This window comes from Porites lutea, chromosome 1 (genome assembly GCF_958299795.1).
Source record: "Porites lutea chromosome 1, jaPorLute2.1, whole genome shotgun sequence".
Classification (NCBI taxonomy): Eukaryota; Metazoa; Cnidaria; class Anthozoa; order Scleractinia; family Poritidae; genus Porites; species Porites lutea.
This window is the reverse complement of record NC_133201.1, coordinates 9,372,772-9,393,626: the sequence shown is the minus strand read 5'-3', so window position 1 is coordinate 9,393,626 and position 20,855 is coordinate 9,372,772. Positions and strand designations below refer to the sequence as shown.

General features: G+C 38.3%; 1 protein-coding gene across 2 annotated transcripts in view; it reads right to left on the bottom strand.

Moving 5' to 3' along the window:
• LOC140944443 (dystrobrevin alpha-like) overlaps positions 1-18,715 on the bottom strand; it is a 40,032-nt gene extending 21,317 nt beyond the window's left edge. For both annotated transcript variants that reach the window (XM_073393589.1, XM_073393592.1), the window contains exons 1-14: positions 18,617-18,715; positions 14,048-14,089; positions 12,954-13,021; positions 12,503-12,583; positions 11,731-11,944; positions 10,928-11,013; positions 9,936-10,015; positions 9,580-9,657; positions 7,079-7,196; positions 6,434-6,488; positions 5,494-5,533; positions 4,600-4,671; positions 3,932-4,065; positions 1,489-1,626 (exon numbers count right to left, since the gene is read on the bottom strand). In XM_073393589.1, coding sequence (XP_073249690.1) covers positions 1,489-1,626; positions 3,932-4,065; positions 4,600-4,671; positions 5,494-5,533; positions 6,434-6,488; positions 7,079-7,196; positions 9,580-9,657; positions 9,936-10,015; positions 10,928-11,013; positions 11,731-11,944; positions 12,503-12,583; positions 12,954-13,021; positions 14,048-14,082 — 1,199 coding nt within the window. In that variant the 5' untranslated portion in view covers positions 14,083-14,089; positions 18,617-18,715. The remainder of the gene's footprint in view (positions 1-1,488; positions 1,627-3,931; positions 4,066-4,599; positions 4,672-5,493; positions 5,534-6,433; positions 6,489-7,078; positions 7,197-9,579; positions 9,658-9,935; positions 10,016-10,927; positions 11,014-11,730; positions 11,945-12,502; positions 12,584-12,953; positions 13,022-14,047; positions 14,090-18,616) is intronic.
• Between the last annotated feature and the right edge of the window lie 2,140 nt (positions 18,716-20,855).

The following is a 20,855-nucleotide window of genomic DNA, read 5'->3' as shown; positions in this document are numbered from 1 at the left end:
GCTTGTCAAGATAAAATGTCACTTAAAGATTTTCCAACTGCTAAAATATTCATCTTTTTAAACTGACTTTTCTTTGGCGTAGGATAAACGTTTGTGTACAACTCATCACCGCATGTTTTACAAAATATCATATATCCTCGTAGCCTTTTCTTTTCATAACAATAGCTTTTTTAGTGCAATTACTGCAGCCGTTTTGAAATCACCGTACCAAGGAAATGAACTACAGCTTCCTCGCAAAATTAGCAGGAAAAGACTGCGTCTAAATATCACACTCTCACTAACTATATATTCAAATTCTAAAAGCGCACAAAGATATTTTATGGGGCGTGGCTTCTCTTTCATTTTGTCAGCATTTTTTTTTTTTTAAATCACCCAAAACTTTGCCAGCGAATCCAGATGCTGTTTCGCGAAAGGACCTCAGGGGCGTGAAGCGGTGGGAGGCAACTGAATTAGCCGGTGACCTTAACCTAGAAAGGCATTTTTGCACGTTACTTTTCGCAGTAAACTTTGTTTAAAAATATGTTGTTGTAAATGATTGTGTAAGCACGATTCTCCGACCGGTAGTTGTAGCCTTCGTAAAGGAAAACAACGATTTCCGTTTAAAAATGGCGCTTTAGGCTACACATATTTCATATATTTATAATTCCCCATTTAACTAATTGCAGTAGATTAGGTTATGACGATTAAATAGCAATAAATAGCAAAATTAAAATTCGAGACGACTCAAAGAATTAAAAAAGTGGCACATAGACCAAGACATATCGACACTGTAGATTCACCTAGTATAGATGTACCGAGTAAAATGTCAACCCTTTAATATTCGCCAACATTCTAGGTGTAGAGAGAAACAACGAGTCAGAAGAACTTCAATCAATAGGTTTCTTAGCATTTGTTCGAGCAAAGAGAAAAAACTTTGCTCTTCGAACCCCATACTTATAAAACACTCCTTTGGTAGGCGAGTCAAAGAGCTTCAGAATTTCTCCGGTGCCTAAAACTGTCAAACAAGGAAGTTGCTACAATGACAAAACATTGATATAGCCTCCCTCAGAAAAAAATCGCGGACATCTGTACACAGGTTACATTGATACAACATCCTCACTACACAACATTGACACAACAATGGGACAACATCCTTTCGATGTAGCGCTGTTTGAACTGTCACGGGATGCTGGTACAACATCCTCACTACACAACATTGAAGCAACATTGCACAACAATGGGACAACATCCTCTCAATGTAGCGACGGTCTGAACTGCCACGAGGAGTAACAGACATCTCAAAACATTCCTTTTACTTTTTTGAGGCAATGTTGGGACGATGATGTCACCGCATGAGCGGAACTAATCTGTAACAGCCGTCTCCCTCAACCGTCCTTATTAAATCGCTAAAGGCTACATTTTAAAACGTCCCCAGACATAAAAACCACGATCAGAAACAACTAAATCAATCGATCAATCAATCAATAAACAATAAATAAACTTCCCCACCTGCCATCCAAGTCTTCTGTAAGTTTAATTGGGCTCGATGAAGTGACGGAGGATTCCGCGATGGACTCGGGCGAAGTCGGACTGCCGACGTAGTCGACATACTGATTTGGCCCAGACAAATCAGAAGGCAACGGTGGGCTGTAAAACGAAGAAGAAGAAAAACAACCAATTAACATAATCTGATGGATGTAGTGGTAATTGATACCGTAATCTTGATCTCGAGTTCAATATGATGTAACAGATCACAAAACACTGAAGATCTCCCGAAAGACTAGATTTCACTCATTAGTACCGCTATCTCGAACTAGAGGTCGAATGTAACAGACCAAAAAATGCAAAAAGATTTCCATAACGAGTATATCTGAGTTAAAATCCACGGTGAGTTTGAAACCTTAAAAAGGCTTTACACTGATTCAGACGTTCAACAGCTAATAGATGGATGACTGGCTCGCTTTCTATCTGAACATCGCTGGTTTTCCCGCCTTTTTAACGCTCGGTAAGGAGAGATCACTGCCCAGAACAAACAAATCATACGAGTAACCGGTAGCAATAACGAGAAAATAAGAGTTACCGTATCGCCAAACTTTGTTTATTATTATGAAAATCAATCACATTATTAGCTCCTCAAAAGCCCAACAATTCGAAACAAACGACATGGTTTGCATAAGAAACTCAGTTAAAGAATGTTGAATGTTCAAAAAAGATCGCAAGTCTTGTGTATCTCCTAACTGAGAGTCGATAAAAATTAAACTCGCGGCTTACATGCATGTTTTAGAATTTACAACAATCTACCAGCTTTGATATAAATTTACTTACGTGGCTCCCTTCACCCGAACTCTCAAAGGACGAGTGAAAATGTAACATGTTTGGCGAGCATTCGGTTTTAACGTGATGAAGAGACGTTTGTCTGATTGTGAACTGCTGCTGCTGCTGCTAACATTACTTCCGCGGCTCTCTCCACTTTTCGATGTACTACTGTCGCAAGAGCTACTGTCGCTAGAATTCATATTAGGTTCCCGAACATCACACTTTTAGCTAAAACAGTCAAGCGACTACTAAAATCCCGCTTTCTTGGTCCCATTTGGAGTCAGAAGAAGCAACTGTGATGTCGCTGTGTCTGAATATTTAATATTTTTGCCATGCAGTGTATCAGAAATACGACGTTAAGCAAAATATTGAGTGAATAATTTATAAATTGTTATTAAAGATCGCAATCCGTGAGATTAATTATACACAAGGTTTTGGCCTATCATGGAGTGTGGAGTTTACCAGAATTTAATTATCCTGACAAAAACAAGATTCCCCGCCGTACAAGATCATAGACTACAATTTGTTGATAACGTCATCAAACAAGGACTGGTTATCTTTGTCGCCCTAAGCTTTCGCCTTCTCGGCCATGATTCTCTGCGAAATCACCAAGTACAACAACGGTAATCAGGCTTTAGCCTTCTCCTCAAGATTATCTAAATCAGTCTTTTGACCGTTCCGTAGCAAGAATCCTTTCGCAAGTAAATGTGCACGGGCCAAAGCAAAAACTCATGAAAAAAAATCGAAATTTCTTTTTGCTTAATTCTTAAAAATATATAGTACCATGCATAAGCTCTGCTGGAGAGGTTTGGTATGAATGGTAACATAAGAATCCGTTCACAGATTCAAAAAGTTAAGATGACAATGTTTTCACAATAACTCCGTATCGGGCTGAAAAGGTTCACTAGACTACCGCCTTCACTGAACGTCTCAGCTTCTAATCAACAGCAGAAGCAAGGCGTATAACGGAACTAATCTACGCGATTTCTCATATTTATTTACCGTATTTATTTGACAAAATGCCGCAGACAAGGGCAAAATTACCAATAAAAGCCGTACTCAATCAGAAGTATGCGGTGTCTATTTGAGGATTTGAAACCGGAAAAACTCGGAGCAACTTGGTAATCTACACAATCGAGACAAGCGATTCTATCTCAGCTTAAAAAGCGAGACATCAACACCTGACGCTTCATTTCTGTTTTACATAATTTTACAAAAGAATTATCGTAGTTGTTGCCAGTGATTTAAGTTATGTTTCTTTGAAATAAACGCTGCAGCATCAAATCGAGTAAATACTACCTTGATATTACCCAATGAAGAGTATTGAATAGTTTATTAGAATGTCTGCCGTCATATCGCCCCCTCCCATATTTCTACCCCTGTTCTCTTGACCCGAAACAAGAGTAACAGTGTAAGTGGAACAACAGTTGAAGTTAAGCTTATTCACATGTAGCTGTTATGAGTCAGTGCTTGATGTTTTTAAAAAGTGGTTTTACCTAAAGCTGAAGAATGCTTCATCTAACCAAAGTTGTAACTTTGGTAGTATCGCGAAATTCAAGAGCCGCGAAACATACCTTACATGTATTTCTTGTAGGTCAGTCTAAAGTCACTCAAAAGAAATAAATACAATATTTACACAATGTTTGTGACATCCAGCGTTTTGTTTGGTTCCGGTTCCCTTGGAAAATCGGGCAATGATGGTCGCTTTTTTCGTCCACCTCCGCCGCACAGAAATTTACTTCGGAAAGAGCTGCCTCTCTCGCCAGCATTCTTAAATACAACAATAACCACAAGTTACGATAATAATGGAATATTAGGGAAAACGGCCAAGAATAGTACACATTTACAACAAATAATTCACTAATAAGCATAATTTTGGTCCTTTCTTCGAGTATCGCATAAGGACGACAATTTACTAATGGCCATACAACCATCCCAAACTCCCCGTTGACGAAACTTTCTCAAGATGCCACACAAACAAGAAATTTCTGAAGGTTGTAGAACTGAAGGCCAGATTTTCTAAGGGAAAGTAGCACAAAAACAAAATTATCTGAAGGTTGTTAGACTGAAGTCCAGATTTTCTCGGGGGTAAGTAGGAGAAAAGCAAAAATTTCTTAAGAGCCATTAGAGTCGTAACTAAAAAGGTAACTTTTCTAAGAAGAGAAGTGTTCATCAATGAATTATTCAGAGGGCTTTGCCAGGAAAAGGCATTTTTCTGAGGGTCCGTCAACAAAGGGGGGAGCGGTGGGGTGGGGTGTATGTTAAATAACATGGCGCTAAGGACAAAAAATTGTCGACCCTCACCCAGGTGGAGTATTCCCGCACATCATGCTCCTGTTTATGGCTTTGTGAAGTCTTACCCCTCCAGAAACAATCCTATAAAGAGTAAAAAAAGACTAGCTTTTAAAAACTGGAAACCATTAGCATTAGCTAGTAGCAACAGCCTATGCGCATCCCTGAATAGGTTGGTAAAAATGCCGCCTTTAATAATCGTTCTGGCAGCACGTCATGACCCCATTCTCTCTCGTAATTAACAGAACAACTGGTCGTTCCTCGTCAAAGACCTGCTAAAAGCCTTCAAGATTTTGTTTCTTTTCCCCACACTCGCGACATTGTAATTATCCCATCTTTCACATTCATTGATTGAACTTAAAATTTACCATATTTACTTACATTGTATTTATCAGGACCTCTGTTGTTTCGAGGCTTGGAGTGATGATTTGGCTGAGCATCAAGCCCCCTACCCCCCTCCACCACCCCTTGCAAAAAATAGACGCCCCACCCCGCCCTGGCGCAGTGACACCCTCATATGATGACCACCCCGGACCCAACTAAGCTCTCATTTCTTGAACTTATAGCTGTACCGGTGGGGTAAAGTGAAATATAAAGGGGGGGGGGGGGCTTTTCCACACGTATTATTTTATAATTTCATTAACCATTACATATACGTAGACTTGGAGAAGTCTCTTGTTCTTCTTTTTGAAGTCCAAGCGAAGGATTTGCATAATTTTACTTTTTGGCTCGCCACGCGTGGCCTTATTACTATAACTGGAGAAATGTCATACCAGGATGTTCGTTATGATACCCAGGAGGGGAAAAAGCAGGGGAATAAGCGATCTGAGGCTATGTAAAATTCATTCAGTTGAGGCTATCTAATGCTCAGAGGATATCAGGAACTGGTACAGGCATGGCACGCACCTGACAAATGGTGTAATTGTAACAGTGAAGACACTTGTATCTTAAAAGGACAGAATACATAAGGGAAGTAGTTAATTCATAAATCATTTACTAGTAGAAAGAGGTCTATGAAATTTTATGGCATTAAAACTATTCCAAAATTACAAGGATATACATTAATAATCAATTTCTTTTACTGTTCAATAAGTAATCTGTACCCATGTTTTAGGGCACTTTCCATTTGTCAGAACTGACCGGCCAGCCCATTCCCATCGCAATTGTCAAATCCTAAATATTATGCACAATCCTAAATATTATGCACAAAGGAGATGGTTTTTCAGCAAAACCTCTAGGAAAAAGCCTATTTCATTGCCAAAATGTCTAGTCTGGCCATGTCCCGGCTGGCCAGTTCTGACTTTTGGAAAGCACTCTTAGTTATGGTGCACTACAATCGTGCGCTTAGTGTCCTGTATCATTGTGCCAGTTTTCTGTGGAATGCCAGATGCTGTGACACACAGTTAAGAAGAAACAAAAAGGTGAAGCCTCAACTGTATGACCAAAAGGCTAAATGACCCTGAGAAACTGCACTTGAAAGAAAGCAACTGCCATCTCCCTCCAATCAATACTAAAATTTCCTATTCATTAACAAAAATAATATATAGTATGTAGGTGTAATAAAATGAATAACAATAATCGTTGGTAAAAAATTTCAATAACTTTTATTTCTAACAACAAAGATGAAGCCTCAACTGCATGACCCAAAGCGTTTAAGGTTAACGGACCCTAAGAACTTGCAGTTGAAAGAAAGCAAGTGCCGTTCACTCTAATCAATACTAACATTTCTCATTCATTAACAGAATAATATAGTATAGCTAGGTGTAATAAAATGAATAACAAATAACGTTGGTAAAAAATTTCAATAACATTAATTTCCAACATCAAAGATGAAATTAAAATTTACCTAAAGCCCATCATCGGTTTTTTCTTGCATATCTGACAGGGAATTTGGTGTTCACCTATAAATAACAAGAATTGTCATCGACTGGCAAGAGGATGAGCTGTTGTCAACCCAATGCTAACACTAACTTCTAACCCCTCCCATAAGCTCATGTTAACAATAACTTTTCACTTAGGGAAAAATGTTGGGTTAGGGGAGGGGTAGATGGGCAGTTTCCTTTGAATCTTACACTGATCGCACTATTCTAGGAAACTGCCAACTAGCTCCTCCCCTAACCCAACATTAATACTAACCTAAGGGCAAAATGTTGAGTAAGGAGAGGAGTGGGTGGGCAGATTTTTAGAATCTTTTCCTGGTCCCATGATTCTGGGAAACTGCCAACCCACCCCTCCCCTTAGCTAACATTAATACTAACTTCTCACTAAGGGCAAAAGTGTTGGGTTAGGGGAGGGGTAGGTTGGAAATTTCTTTGAATCTTACACTGATCCCACGATTCTAGGAAACTGCCAACCTACCCCTCCCATAACCCAACATTGACACTAACTTCTTGTCACTTGAAGCAAAACATTGGGTTAGGGGAGACCAAACATTCTTCTTCAGACAAAACCTTTAAAAAAAATTACTGTATTATTTTTCTCCTGTACATACACTTTGCAGCATTTGCCATTTTCTGCAGGGTACCCAGCCATACATAGCACAGGGGGGCGTCAGTGCCCATGACACATTCCAAGAAATTCAGAAGTCCTGTTTCATTGTGTTTTAGTGGCTGAAATACACAACAACAAAGAAACAAATAATGACTGTAGATGTGCTGGTACACGTACACGCAGTGTGTTTTCAGTTAAAGGGCCGGGACATTATGTGTTTTGCAGAATGCTAAATAGACTGCTTGCAGTCTGCCTTTTCTCTTAAAATCCGTCTAGTGATCTCATCCAGCGCAATTGCAAACCACGACGTTTTTTCGATCGGGCTTATGCCCTCGTTTCTCGCGGCAAGCAGCTTTGCTGCTCGCATAATTAGGTTTTGTGTGGAGTAATGCAAAAAAAATAAGAGACTGTTTGTAGTCTAAATGCCAAATGGCCACTAAAAGCCAAATGACTTTGATATTAAAGTAATTACAGAGTAAGGAATCAAGTTCCATTGTGGGCCAGTATACAAGAGCACACTGGCACTTGATTCACTCAGTTTCCCGCCCGACTCTAATAACTAAGAGTCATAAACTGTTGTTTGGCATTCTGTAAAGCACCGCTGCCAAAAATAAAAAGTGTCATTGTCATCTTAACATGCACCATATTTTATGTTGTGGCTTATTTTTACCCTTGGTTTTTGCTTGTACAATAGTTAAGGACATTATACCCCAAACTTTACTTCTTCATTGAAAAACACTTGGCTATTATAATATTTTACTGGTTATTTATTGACTATGCAGAGTTGAATGTAATTCATGATTTTTAATGCAGTGATTTTGTTACAAATAGTTATGGTGAGTCCTGGGACTCATCTTGTGAAAAGCCATAGGTAACTCCACAGTCCAGAACCAATGTGAGTGCCAGTTCAAAAAGCAATGAGTCGGAAATTGAAAATGCGTGGGTTCCAAAACACTGTACTCTACAGTTTTCTCAAATAATTAAAATATACTTCTTTTTTTTTTAAAGCAGTCAGTTGAGAGGCTTAAAGAAATAATGCATCATTATTATTCAACTTTCATACACTGTACGAATTCCGATTTTCTGATTGGCTAATTTGTACCACATGATACTGGCAAGGCTGCACATAACAGTCGGTCATCGGACAATTGTCTGGTAAATTTGACGTTTTGACCGGCGAAATATTAGTCTGGTCTATCACTCTGACCGGGCACTTTTGATCCAAATTAAACTTTTAATTATCATACTTCAGTGACGCTGCCAAATAACGGAACAATGTTTTGCTACAACACACACGTTGACAAGTTTATCAAAAAATAATAATCTGCTATCTAAATGTCTGACTCAGTTTTTTCCCGGCATATCCCATTACAGCTGTTTGTTCCATTTGCGCGGGAAATTTTGAGGAGGGTCTTTTTAATGGCGAAGTCAGTGAAGACTGATCAGTGAACTGATACAACTGTTACAGCTCCTGTCTGTGATTAATATTGTACAATTAAAGCAGTGAAATAGGTTGTTTTTTTGAATTCCTTATTTTGCTCTTACACTTGGAATTTTTTTTGGTCTGACCAGACTGTTTCCTTGTTAGGTCAGGTCTGGTCTCTGACCTGACAAATGACCTGCTTATGAAAAAAATTATTTGCAGCCTTGTACTGGGTTGTGATGAAACAACCACCTTGATGTTATTATCGTGGTGTAATAGCCATGGCGTAAATTAAACACACCACTGTCATTACACCATGGCTTCGGCTGGCTCAAAAGTTTGACAATTAATTTTGTCAGATGCAGACATTGATTCTCTTATTCATGATGCAATTCCTACAAACACCAAGAAAGCAACTGCTTGGGGAATAATTATCTGTTTTGAAAGGTAAGGTTGCAAATTTTAATTTTTCATTCAAGATAGTTGAGGTGTTTTTGCATGTTGTCAACGGTTTTGCCAGCTTTGTGCTGTGCATTCAATTTGAATAATAAAAATATTAACACACTCATTGCTCGTAAATTATCGGGATTTACCGGTACTTGGTCACTAACAATGAACTCGAATTTTGAATACTGAAGCCTTGTGTGGTATTGACATTATTTCTCATTTATTGTTAGTGAACTTGTGAGGATAAATACCAATAATTCACTTGCTGAGTGCGCTAACCTGTAATTAAACAAGAGCAATAAATAAATAAATAACTACCACAGAAATCACACAAACAGGATATTTCTAAAAAAAGACACAAGTTCAGATCGATCAATCTTTGCATCCTACAGGAAGCATGCCATGAATTATTTTGCGTTTTCAGGAATTTTTAATGACACAGGATGCAGAAGTAACAAAATCACTGCTAATGTATTATTAATTTTTTAAAATAAATTTTGTATGCATCTGGATTTCTGACTTTATTAAATTTCCCAATGGAATACAAAAACTATATCCAATAAGAGGAAACATTTCGGTAGCCAGAATAAGTAAAATACTACTGTCATGTATGTAATAGTTAAGCTTCTTACCCCTTCTGGCTTGAAGAATTTATTTGCCATGTGCTCAGTAAAACCAAATGTGGGAGCCTCTCCAACGGCTGCAGGAAGCTGAAAAGAAAATAATAAAAGTCGACAAAAAGCTAGTCTGCAAGGAAGCTCTCTATCTGGGGGATATCATAAAAAGTAGACACAGGAGAGGGGATGCGAAAGCGGGGGAGAGAAAGGCCCCTTGCAGCTTCACCACTCGCTTGCGCATTCTTGCATGGCTCTCTTCGCTCGCCCGAAAAGAAGAGCTTACTGGCAAGCTAACAAAAATACAGCATTTACAGCATTTTAGTACAGATCTGATTTACAGATAACTTTATCAATGTACAATCTTATCCAACCTGTAACAACTCTCTCAGGTAAGCCTCAAACTTAGGGAAGTTCAATAGGCCATTGTCATCTTCTATCTGTGAAAAATGGTCTGCAAGAAAAAAGTAAGAAGATGAAAAGCTGTTTTTTCATACAAAAAATGCACTTTTGGTGTCACTGTATTTGGCATGAAAGTACTACTAATAATATTATTGGGGACACTATTTTTAGGACCACCATTTTTATGTGGTCATCCGAGTCAAATGAAAGTCTAGCCATTTGCAGGGCAAAGGCTTCATTCCTCAGTTATTTTTAAGATCTTGAGAGTTGATCCAGTGTCACAGGGAAAGATCTAGGGGGAGGGTGCAGGGGGTGCACCCCCTCCCCCCACCGCCGCCAGAGATGACCTGTGGCTTTCTAATACAACTGGTATTCTGCCAAAAAAACTTTGTGGTTTATTGGTGTAGAAGTAAAACATGAGACAAGGTTGAAGAATTTATGATAAATGCCACAAAAATGATAGTTAAAATGGGAATTCCTTAGTGGGCACCCCTCCTAAGAAAAATTCTGGATACGCTTCTGTCCCTGGAATCGAAACCCCCGACCTCCCATAAATGTAAATGTAAGTGTCGTGCATTCTACGGACTCAGCTAATCCTGCTGCAGTAAATGTAAATGTCATGTAAATGACACAAGAAAAACTTATTTCCATTGGACAGTTTTTCATGGAGACCCTTCAGTTAGTATGCAAGGAACTGAAAACCCAAGAAGTTCTTTTGGTCCTATTTTCCACATATAGCAAGGGTATGTTCGTGTTTATAGTAGCTGGAGAAAATCCCCAGGCCCTATTCCTTGACGGCCCTGAAAACATATCTAAAGCCATCTAAAAAATTTGAAAGACGTCACAAACAAAGAGATTCAAGGTTACAAGTCACAGACGGTGTTAATCTAAAAACAACAGTCCTTTGGGAGAGCATGGCTATTTTCTAGTAAAACACAGACTGAAATTATACGTGATTTCTTACATCTAAGTTTATCCACAAGACGGCCAGCACACAGTGTTGAAAGAGCTGTTTTGACTGACAATACACGTATCCTACCAATAGCATCACTACAATGCAAAAATAAGTGAAGAATCAGCTGAGATCACTCTTATGCTACTGAATCAAACATTAGGTTAGCAAGATACAAATGTACAAAAACATAATGACAATAAACAGGTTTTATTCATCATAGAATAAAAACCGAACATTTCTCATTGGGTAGCCTAATAATTCTGATTACCTTTGCCTGCCTAGCCTTTGGTGCCTTTGATATACACGTGTAAAAGAAGAAGTTTCATCAACATTGTATAACACAAGAGGGATTGAAAAGCCCCCCATCTGTCTCTCCAGCTGGGCAAGTTACATGGTCACTTACTTGATGGCTCAGGGCCCAGGCAAGATGTCAAGTATACAAACTATAGTACGACATGCATGCACTGGCCCTAAATGAACAAAATATTATTTGCTTGTCGACAAAGCATGCAATAGCCCACACTCGATATAATCATTAAGTTTCTAACATGACTCCAAGGCTTTCTGGTCATTTTTCTATATTTGGTTTGGTTTTCTTTGTCTTCAAGTCTCTTCTGAGAATTGCAAGACAATGGAGTCATGTAAAATTTGCAATTTTGACCCTAAAGCCTTGAAGTCATGTCAGAACTATTTTTAATATATATCGAATGCGGGTTAGTCTGCCATTTCATTTCTGTGCGTATATAATTAATAAAGTAATTTCCAGTGCCTTTACATTAAAAGAACTTTTCTTGCAGTTCAACAGATCTCACCTGTCATATGCATATAAAAGCCAGTTTGTTACCAAGCTTATTGACCGCTCAACATCGATATAGTGAGTTGTGGGCAATCGCTTATTCAAGGCATAAAATATGCTTGATACGATTGCTTCTAGTCGTGTTTCATGCAGCTCTGTGTTGTGGTCAAGAGTGTTTAGTCCATTTTCTCGAAATGCTTCAATCATGTTAAAAACGTCAACCAAGTACACTATCAGGAAATAAACAAAAATTTCTCAAAGTCAAATTTTACTTTGTGAACTTGCACAGGTTAACATGATACTCTGCACTTCAGTCTTTACAAGATAATATGATCTCATAAAAAAGCTAAGAAATCCTTTTAGAAAAAAACGTAGGGAGCCCAATTTGCTCCAAGGCTGCAAATAAATAACCAGGGTGTAAGGGCGCAATATGTGCTAAATCAGAGAACGGCGTAATAGGAGTTGTAATCCACCATTCACTTCCAATTCTACAAATATGTCAATTCTCAAGATTCATTCAACAATTCTCCAATTGAGTGCTCAGAATTGGAGAATAGTATAATATGAGTTGTGATTCATTATTCACTTCTGATTCTACATGTACGATAATAATATTTCAATTCTCAAGTTTCATTTTATTATTCTCTGATTCACCAATACCTAAGATTTCTTAGTCACCCAAGAGCAAATGTAACAAAATGCAACACCAGCTCAGAAAAAAAATGATCAACAGTTAGTTGTTAATATGCACAGTCCGTCATGGCAAAAAAAAATAAACTAGGTCTTACAGTTTGTCTTGCTCTGCACAAAAAGAAGTTTGGCAGCGGATCGATAAGCAGCGAACCTGATTTCATCAAAACCTTCCTCATCTGCAAAAAGAAAATAAATCATTTTATTAAACATACTCCAAGGTACAGGCAGTGACACAACACTGTGATAGCAACAAAATAACAGTTTGTAGACAGGAAAAATAGTACTTAACTAGTAATAACCAAAGGTTACGGAGGACAGGCGACAATGATCAAAGGTCATGTGATCAGATGGTCAAAACACGCGTGATCAGATTATGAGTGATAGAAAGTACTAATGCGAGTGATCAAATTGTGTTCTGTGCATTCCATCCATTCTTAGTGGAAGTCCAAACGAACACTGGCTACATACAGTTGTACAAAATACACAATGTAACAACATCGAGATTAGGATTGCAGGCTCTTCTAGTCACCTGCAATAAAAACTTACTCATTTCATGCAGAAGATCTTGAAGAAGTTGATCGGCTTCATCTTTGGGAATGGATTCATTTAATATACTGAAAAAAAAAAACATGGGAAAAGACTCTAAATCACCACTTACAAGGATGTGGCAACACCTTAATATTTCTACAATGACATTGCATGTTTTGCCTGAGCATTGCGGGCAGTAATAGTGTAAGTATGTTTCGTCTGTAATGTGCACTGCAAGTAACAGACACAAGAAAATATTTGTTGCATTTCTATTTTCAGACACATGACACAGACCATGTGGAAGAAAAAATTTGAGACGAGAACCTATGACCTTCTTGTTTCTAGTCCAGCGACTGCATGCTTTACCACTGAGTTATAGGAGACTGGTAGGAGGTAAGGCCACAAACCACAAACCACGGGTGCATTCCTTTGGGATGATCTACATCAGGATCAGTGATCTGTGATCACTCGGATCATGGTAGATCAAATAAACTGATGAATCCACTCTGGACAAGGATTTGGCAGGTCATTATTATTTTGATCTACCATGATCTGAGTGATCACTGATCCTGATCCGGATCATCCCAAAGGAATGCACCCTCCACTTAAGTTCATGTGACAAACATCCTGCATACTGTATGTGCCTATGTACAACAATAGAGATCTGATTGGTAAATCTGGTGAATACTTGACCAAGATGTTTTTATTTTCCATTTTTAACCTGATTAAAAAAGACTAAGGTGTTTCAGAAGAAAAAATCTACAGGTATACTACGAGTCGAACCTGTAACATTAAGGTTACTAAAATTAATGTAGTCCAGATTTTTACTGCCACAGTGTTAGCTCAGTTGGTATAGCATGTGACTGCAAAACGAGAAGTTGCAGGCTCAATTCCTGGGACTGAACCAATACTCAGGGTCTTACAATAACTGAGAAATGAAGGCACTTCCTTTGCACTGCAAGCAGATAAACATTTGCGTGGTTTGGATGACAATGTAAAATATCAGTCCCGTCTCCAATAGGAATAGTGTCCCCAAGTACATGTAGTATGCTTGTGCTAAATACATTGCCACTGAAATAAAAAATGCATTCTCTACCACTGAGATTACTTACTTGCCAGCTAAAATGGGTGATGTTGTTCCCTCCATAATCTTCCTATGAAGAAAATAAAAAGAATGAGAAAGTTTTCAACATACAGTGTAGACCTTTGCCTTAACTTTGTTAATTTCCTACCATCTGACCAACCTAAGCTTTGGCCAAATAACAGGTTACTTTAAGCCATGTCTCTGACTAACAAGCTCAATGTTGATGTAATAACAAGACAATTTAAGCAACCAAGTAGGTGTTATGAGATGAAATCGGCAAACAAACATGTTTAACTATACAACTGTTACACAGGTACATTTCCCATCGGGGAAGGTGGATCACAAATTGCCAGTTAATCAAAGCAAGAGGCACACATACACCAACCCACGGCCTAGCCATTACCTCACGTATGCACACAGCTATATCACGCGGGCAGTGGCAGCCATGGGCAGCTGTTTTGCCCTTACTGGGGCTCAACAGCATGGCATAGCAATCGGTCAGTGAACGGGGAAAACCAGTGTAGAAAAGACCCTTTCCTGCTGTGGCGAGTCCTTTAAGTGCCAGCTCCGCACAACACGTACATGGGGGAGCTGTGGCTGTGAACCGCATGGCAATTCTCCCACGACATGTGCGGGGAAGGCAGATCATGGATTTGGTGTAGGTGTGCCCCTTGCTCTAATTTGTTGTTTGAAAATAGTAAACTAAACTGTTCTACTGCATAAAGAATTTGAAATGCCGACTTCACGCAGCAAATTTTTCAAGATATTGAAGTTAGTCTTTTTGTCCAAAGTTGCGAACAAGTCATTTTGCGTAAAATTTAGTGGTCTTATAAGCAAACTCAAAATCCTTGAAAAATCATATTTATATGATAAGTCCAGGAATATTCAACGACAGACTTATATTTGGTCTCTTTTTAAAGCTAACAACATTTATGGTGCGCCAATGCAGCCTTCCAAATTATTTTGCTTCAAAGACACAAAAAATTTTGCTGCGTCAGTATTTTTCTTAGCGGCATGCAATGAAAAATTTTGAGTGGGCAAATGCGACAGATATCACGTAGGATGAAAGTGATCCACCCAACTAGTTGAAGAAGGGATGAGCACGGGACTCACAAACATGCACACGGCTTGTGGATTCTCTGATCTGTATCATGTGTTTGCTCCAAAACGATGCATTCTCTGCATTACGTCACGGTTGCCTTACATTACTCTATGTTACATCGATTCAAGATTTTTCTAGCCCTGGAACAATCACACACAGCTCTATTAGCTGCCACCTCGGAGCCTTGCGTCTTCGCAAGGCTGCTCATTGCCAATAATAGTCATAGGCTATCTGACGTTAGCCAAAAAATTATGCATAGTAAACGGAAAAATTGACAATATCCGAAGCCTACTGAACACTCTGCTTCTCTTCCAGAAAGTACAAAAATATTACCTAATTTAACTTTAGGTCATAACTAATTTAGATGAAATAGCGTTTAATTCTCTGTGGATTGCTTATACACTGTAACTATTGCTTATAACCAGAAACTCATAAGGGGTTGAAACGTGTAACTCGCGTTCAATGCTTGTGAATATTCATTTTGACCATATTTGGAAATCTTAGTGACGGATATCCATTTTCAACAAAATGGCTGCTGCGCGATCACCATGCAGATGTTTTAATACAAGAGTTCTATATTTCAAGGTTAAAAATACACCGTTAAAAGACAAAAAATGGAAAGAGAAAGTTCAAAAGAATGTTCAGCTTTCTTTTTGTGGAGAAAGGGAAGCTTTTCATCAAGAAATCGTCCTTCGAGGAATTCAACCTTGTTTTCTTCACGGCGGAGCCCATGGTCTGTTTTGAAATGCAACCAAGTCAGCGAAGGTTTTTGCTGAATTTTCAGGTACATTTTGCACTCTATGGCCAAGACAATTACGTTTTTGAAAGGGAATTTATGTATTTTTAAATGTGTCATAGACGTTTTAAAAATTTTTCTCTTCGGCGCTAAAGAAAAATTACAAATGTGCCCTGATTTGAGATGGATTTTGTGTTGAATTTTGCCATGTGTTTAGCCGATGTCACTTGCGTGAACGGATCCACGATCCAGATAGTGTTTTCCGAATTGCTTTAAAGGACTGACGTTTTGGACTTTGAATAAAAATTTTCAAGAAACGGCTTCTCTGTCTATTGTTTTAAGTTTGTTCGTTCATAAAATTAGCTCAAAACACGATCGTGACTACAACATCTAAGATTAATTTAAGCTCTTTTAAAATGCTTCTCACATTCATTACAAGCATCACTTTTTGCGAAGATGTCAGGTTCAGGTTTTGGACACTTTCGATATGCAGCTAATGAATTTTATTCGAAAATATTTTTCACTGTTTATTCTAGACTTTTAACATAAGAATTTTAAAAGCCTATTTGCAGTATAAGTTTACTGTGCAGAGGGTCAACGAGGCATCGTTTTTTGAAGTGACAACTTCAAGAAGTTGCGAGGCCATCAATGGGTTTCATTATGTTATGTTTGGCCCAAGTGGTAAGGCAATAATATCCTGCTCAGTGTTTCGCTAATATTCCTGGTTTCAACCTTTGAAAGCTTTCTCGGCTTTCGGGAGTTTTTCCCCCCGTTTGTCGGCCATTTTTTTAAGCGGGCGCGGGAACCTGAAGGAAAATGACGTCACGTTGTTTACGAAGTTTGATTGGTCAGTTATCTCTTCTTCTCGTTCCAAATATGGTACTTTTGAAAATGAATAATCACGAGCATAGGACAAAGCAAACATATGAGAGTTACACGTTTCAACCCCTTATGGGTTTCTGTTATAACTAAAGAGGAAATTTCTAACTTACACCTGTTTTGATTTGGAGTCCTTTAGTGGACAAGCTTCACTTTCCTTCTGTATCATCTTAAAAAATTCCCAGTGAAACCTATTATCCAGCAGTTCACGTTTCAGTTAATTGTGAAGTAGGAGAGTATAGATTCAACTGTATTGACAAAATTCCTCCAATTTTCAAATTCCTTTATATGAACAAAAATTACCTTACTGCAGCCAATACTTGATGGTGATTAGCAGGTGTGTGCGAACCAATATTAATTAATCTTGCCATTCATTAGGTTTTAATTAAAATGAGGAGATAATTGACCTGACATTTAATTTTGTTAAAGGATGTAACACAAAATTTGGGAATTCAATTTACTACCACTCTACAAGTTCAACAGCTCAACTTAATTAATGGACTCCTCTCATGACTTCATTCAAAAAACTTTTCTTTATTAAAAATAAATTCAGATTACATTTGTGGTGGCATAAGGGACGTGGTCTTGTATTTAGGAAAGAAGGATAAATCAGTTAATCAGCTTAACTTCAAAAATTTATAATATCACTTCAAAGAGGCTCAAAATACTCATCCATGGGGGCAAAAAGGAGAAGTTCACTATTACATTTTGATTCCAGTCAGAACGCTTTCATTCATTATCAAAAATCGATTAGCGTCTGATCACAAATATTTCCACCTTTTGGTACCTAAGAATAAGATAAATTACATTTAGCTGTTTTACCGACCTACATAATATATGAGGCCAAATTACTGTTTGAAATGCCATCAGAAACTCAATCACGAAATTGGAGGCATGGCTTGGTACAAACTGAATGAAAGCAATAACCTTTGTTTATATCATCACATCGCAATCCAAAACATTTAAGGCGTAAACATCAAACTAGAGGATGCATGAGGTTTCATTTGCAGAAACTTTCACCGATTTTGGACCCATTTTATATAAAAACTACAACATGTAACAAAAGGAGCCTCTAAAGAAGTCTTTCAAAAGTGTTTACCTGTTTTTACAAAGTGCTGACCTCTAAAACGAAAACAGGCGATTTCATTTTCAGCGATTATGGGTAAGGATTACTTCTACGTTGAACAGTGAACCCTGTCAAATTTCGCGATCTTGATGACTATGAAAACACTCATTGTTTTGGTTAAATAAGAAGCTCGAAAGCATCTGAAAACGGACATTCTTTCAGACCCAAGAAAATTGATCATGGCTAGCGAACAAGCTAAAACGAAATTTACTACGATCAAGACCTTGGCTTCATGAAAGGTTGTAGCCTTCAGTTTCCGGTCAATTTATTTCCAGCTGTTTAGTCATATCGAATACACCTCAATTTCGCCTTAACTGTTGGAAAAATTAAATTTATGCTTTGAATTTCTAATGAGACTCGCAAAAGAACCTCACAGCCCTCTGGGCGAGGTAATGTAAAATAATGAATCGAGTTTATCTCAAATGGCTTCGAGCGTCACCTTCGATGAGCTAGAACTATTCTTTACAATTCGATGTGCTTGAAAACCTCTCGCGCCAAATAAAAAATCAAGATCTCTTTCTACATGAAGTAAAATATACGACAGATTGTAAAATGTAAAAAAAGAAGCGTTCGATAAACAGAGCAGCAAGTAGTGAATTTCGTGCGCGCGTTTTAACTTCATTAAACAGATTTCTAAATCACCGCGGTTTCAATAGAAGGTCCACTTATGAACCGCTTCGGGTTTGTAATTTTTTGCGAGTACATAAACAACATGCAGCGAAATTCGCAAAAGGAAAATTCCTTAGCTCCATACCTTTGTTAAGGATCAAAAGGTAACAAATTCCTTCTTTATACAGCCCAAGGAGGTTCGATATGTGTTAGTTGCTCCGCCATTTTATGCATGCCTGTCCATAATGCTAATTTGTCACGTGATACGTTGTTTTACATACCGGGACAATTTACCGGGACCACTGCCCGGCCGGAAGGCTGAGAAAAACCGCGTTATCTTTTTCTTTTCTTTTTCCCTTTTTCGTTATCTTTTCTTTTATTTATTTTATCATTATCGTTTATTGTGAAAGGAGCTTTTTTACTGAAATGATGACCCACTCCCTATATAAAACCGATTGGGAACTCGATTCCAGTTTACACAATACGCGGCCCGGGGTGGGAAGTACTCCACAAATATGGGTATGTGCCGCCTCGACGGGTGTGGTTTTCAGCCGTTTTTGCCCATTACGGTCTAAAATTGAGTATGATTTTCGAGGAAGCAAGCCACGGCACTGAATAAACTTATTTATCTTTTCAACTCCAAACAGCTCCAAATGGATACAAAAGAAAGAAAAATAAACGAAATATATCATTCGAACCGAGTTTAATGAAATCTTCACGTTAGATAAGGTTAGATAAGGTTGAAAACAGGTGAGGAAACTGTCGTGTTTTGGATTTGAAATCGGGGATCAGGATATTGGAGAACCGGTTGTCACATCTTCATCAAGAATTTTCAATGAGTACCCCCCCCCCCCCCCGGGAATACGCGGCAATAGCCACTCTGCATTGTGGAGTCAACACAGCGGATGTGGAAGGGTTCTGGTGCAAAAACAACAACCTTTTTGTGGGTTCGTATCCAGTACAGTCAGGGCTAATCCTAGCCTGCGAAAACATCCGTTTCTCCTCGCTCTTCGCCGCTGGGGACGTTTCGCGTTTCGGGTCTTCTCCCTATATAACCCTATCTAATACTCGAAAGAGGTATCTTGGTTAGGCATAAATAGATTGTGCTCGGCAACTTTTGAGCAACTTTTAGCGTTATTTAACTTATTTATCTTTTCAACTCCAAACAGCTCCAAATGGTACAAAAGAAAGAAAAATAAACGAAATATATCATTCGAACCGAGTTTAATGAAATCTTCACGTTAGATAAGGTTACTGGTTCACAAAACTGAGTAGAACTTTTAAAAACGAGGTCTGAAAACAGGTGAGGAAACTGTCGTGTTTTGGATTTGAAATCGGGGATCAGGATATTGGAGAACCAGTTGTCACATCTTCATCAAGAATTTTCAATGAGTACCCCCCCCCCCCCCCCGGGAATACGCGACAATAGCCACTCTGCATTGTGGAGTCAACACTGCGGATGTGGAAGGGTTCTGGTGCAAAAACAACAACCTTTTTGTGGGTTCGTATCCAGTACAGTCAGGGCTAATCCTAGCCTGCGAAAACATCCGTTTCTCCTCGCTCTTCGCCGCTGGGGACATTTCGCGTTTCGGGTCTTCTCCCTATATAACCCTATCTAATACTCGAAAGAGGTATCTTGGTTAGGCATAAATAGATTGTGCTCGGCAACTTTTGAGCAACTTTTAGCGTTTTGAGCAACTCTTTGTAGTACCAGCAACCTAGGGCAACTTTTGCCTTCCTTGGCAACTTTTGAGCAACAAATTGATATAAAACCGATCCAAACCATAAAAGGTCGTTTCATTTCGAAGGATTTTATTAAAACTGGTTTTATCAAAACTGATTTTATTAAAACTAAGGATATACAATAAAATGACAATAAGATAACACTTGCATTACGCCCACGAAATCTGGACAGCGGCTATCTGTATATCTGTAAGAGTATATTGATTACAACATAGTATTTATATTTGTCATATAACAATGGCTTTTGGCCTCTTTTAATGATTGTAAAAATATTTAATGAAAATGTGTAAAAAGCAACAAACAAACAAACACGTTTTGAGTATTTATCTAAAACAAAACGACTCTAGAGCAAGCAACTTTTCTAAATTTTGGTGACAACTTTTTGATATTTGAGCAACTTTAGAGCAGCTTTTGGGTATATTGTGAAGCAACTTTTCCTGAATTTACTAGCACAATCTATTCATGCCTACCCCCTAGTCTTAAGCAACGTAACAACGGTACACACACATAACTGTGTCCTTTTATTTTAAGCATGCAACAGGAACAATACAATATTCAGCATTTTCAACGAACAAAGTAAATGATGTATGTATTAGACCCTGTTTATACAGGTCTGGACACGTTTTAAAGGGACAAATTTT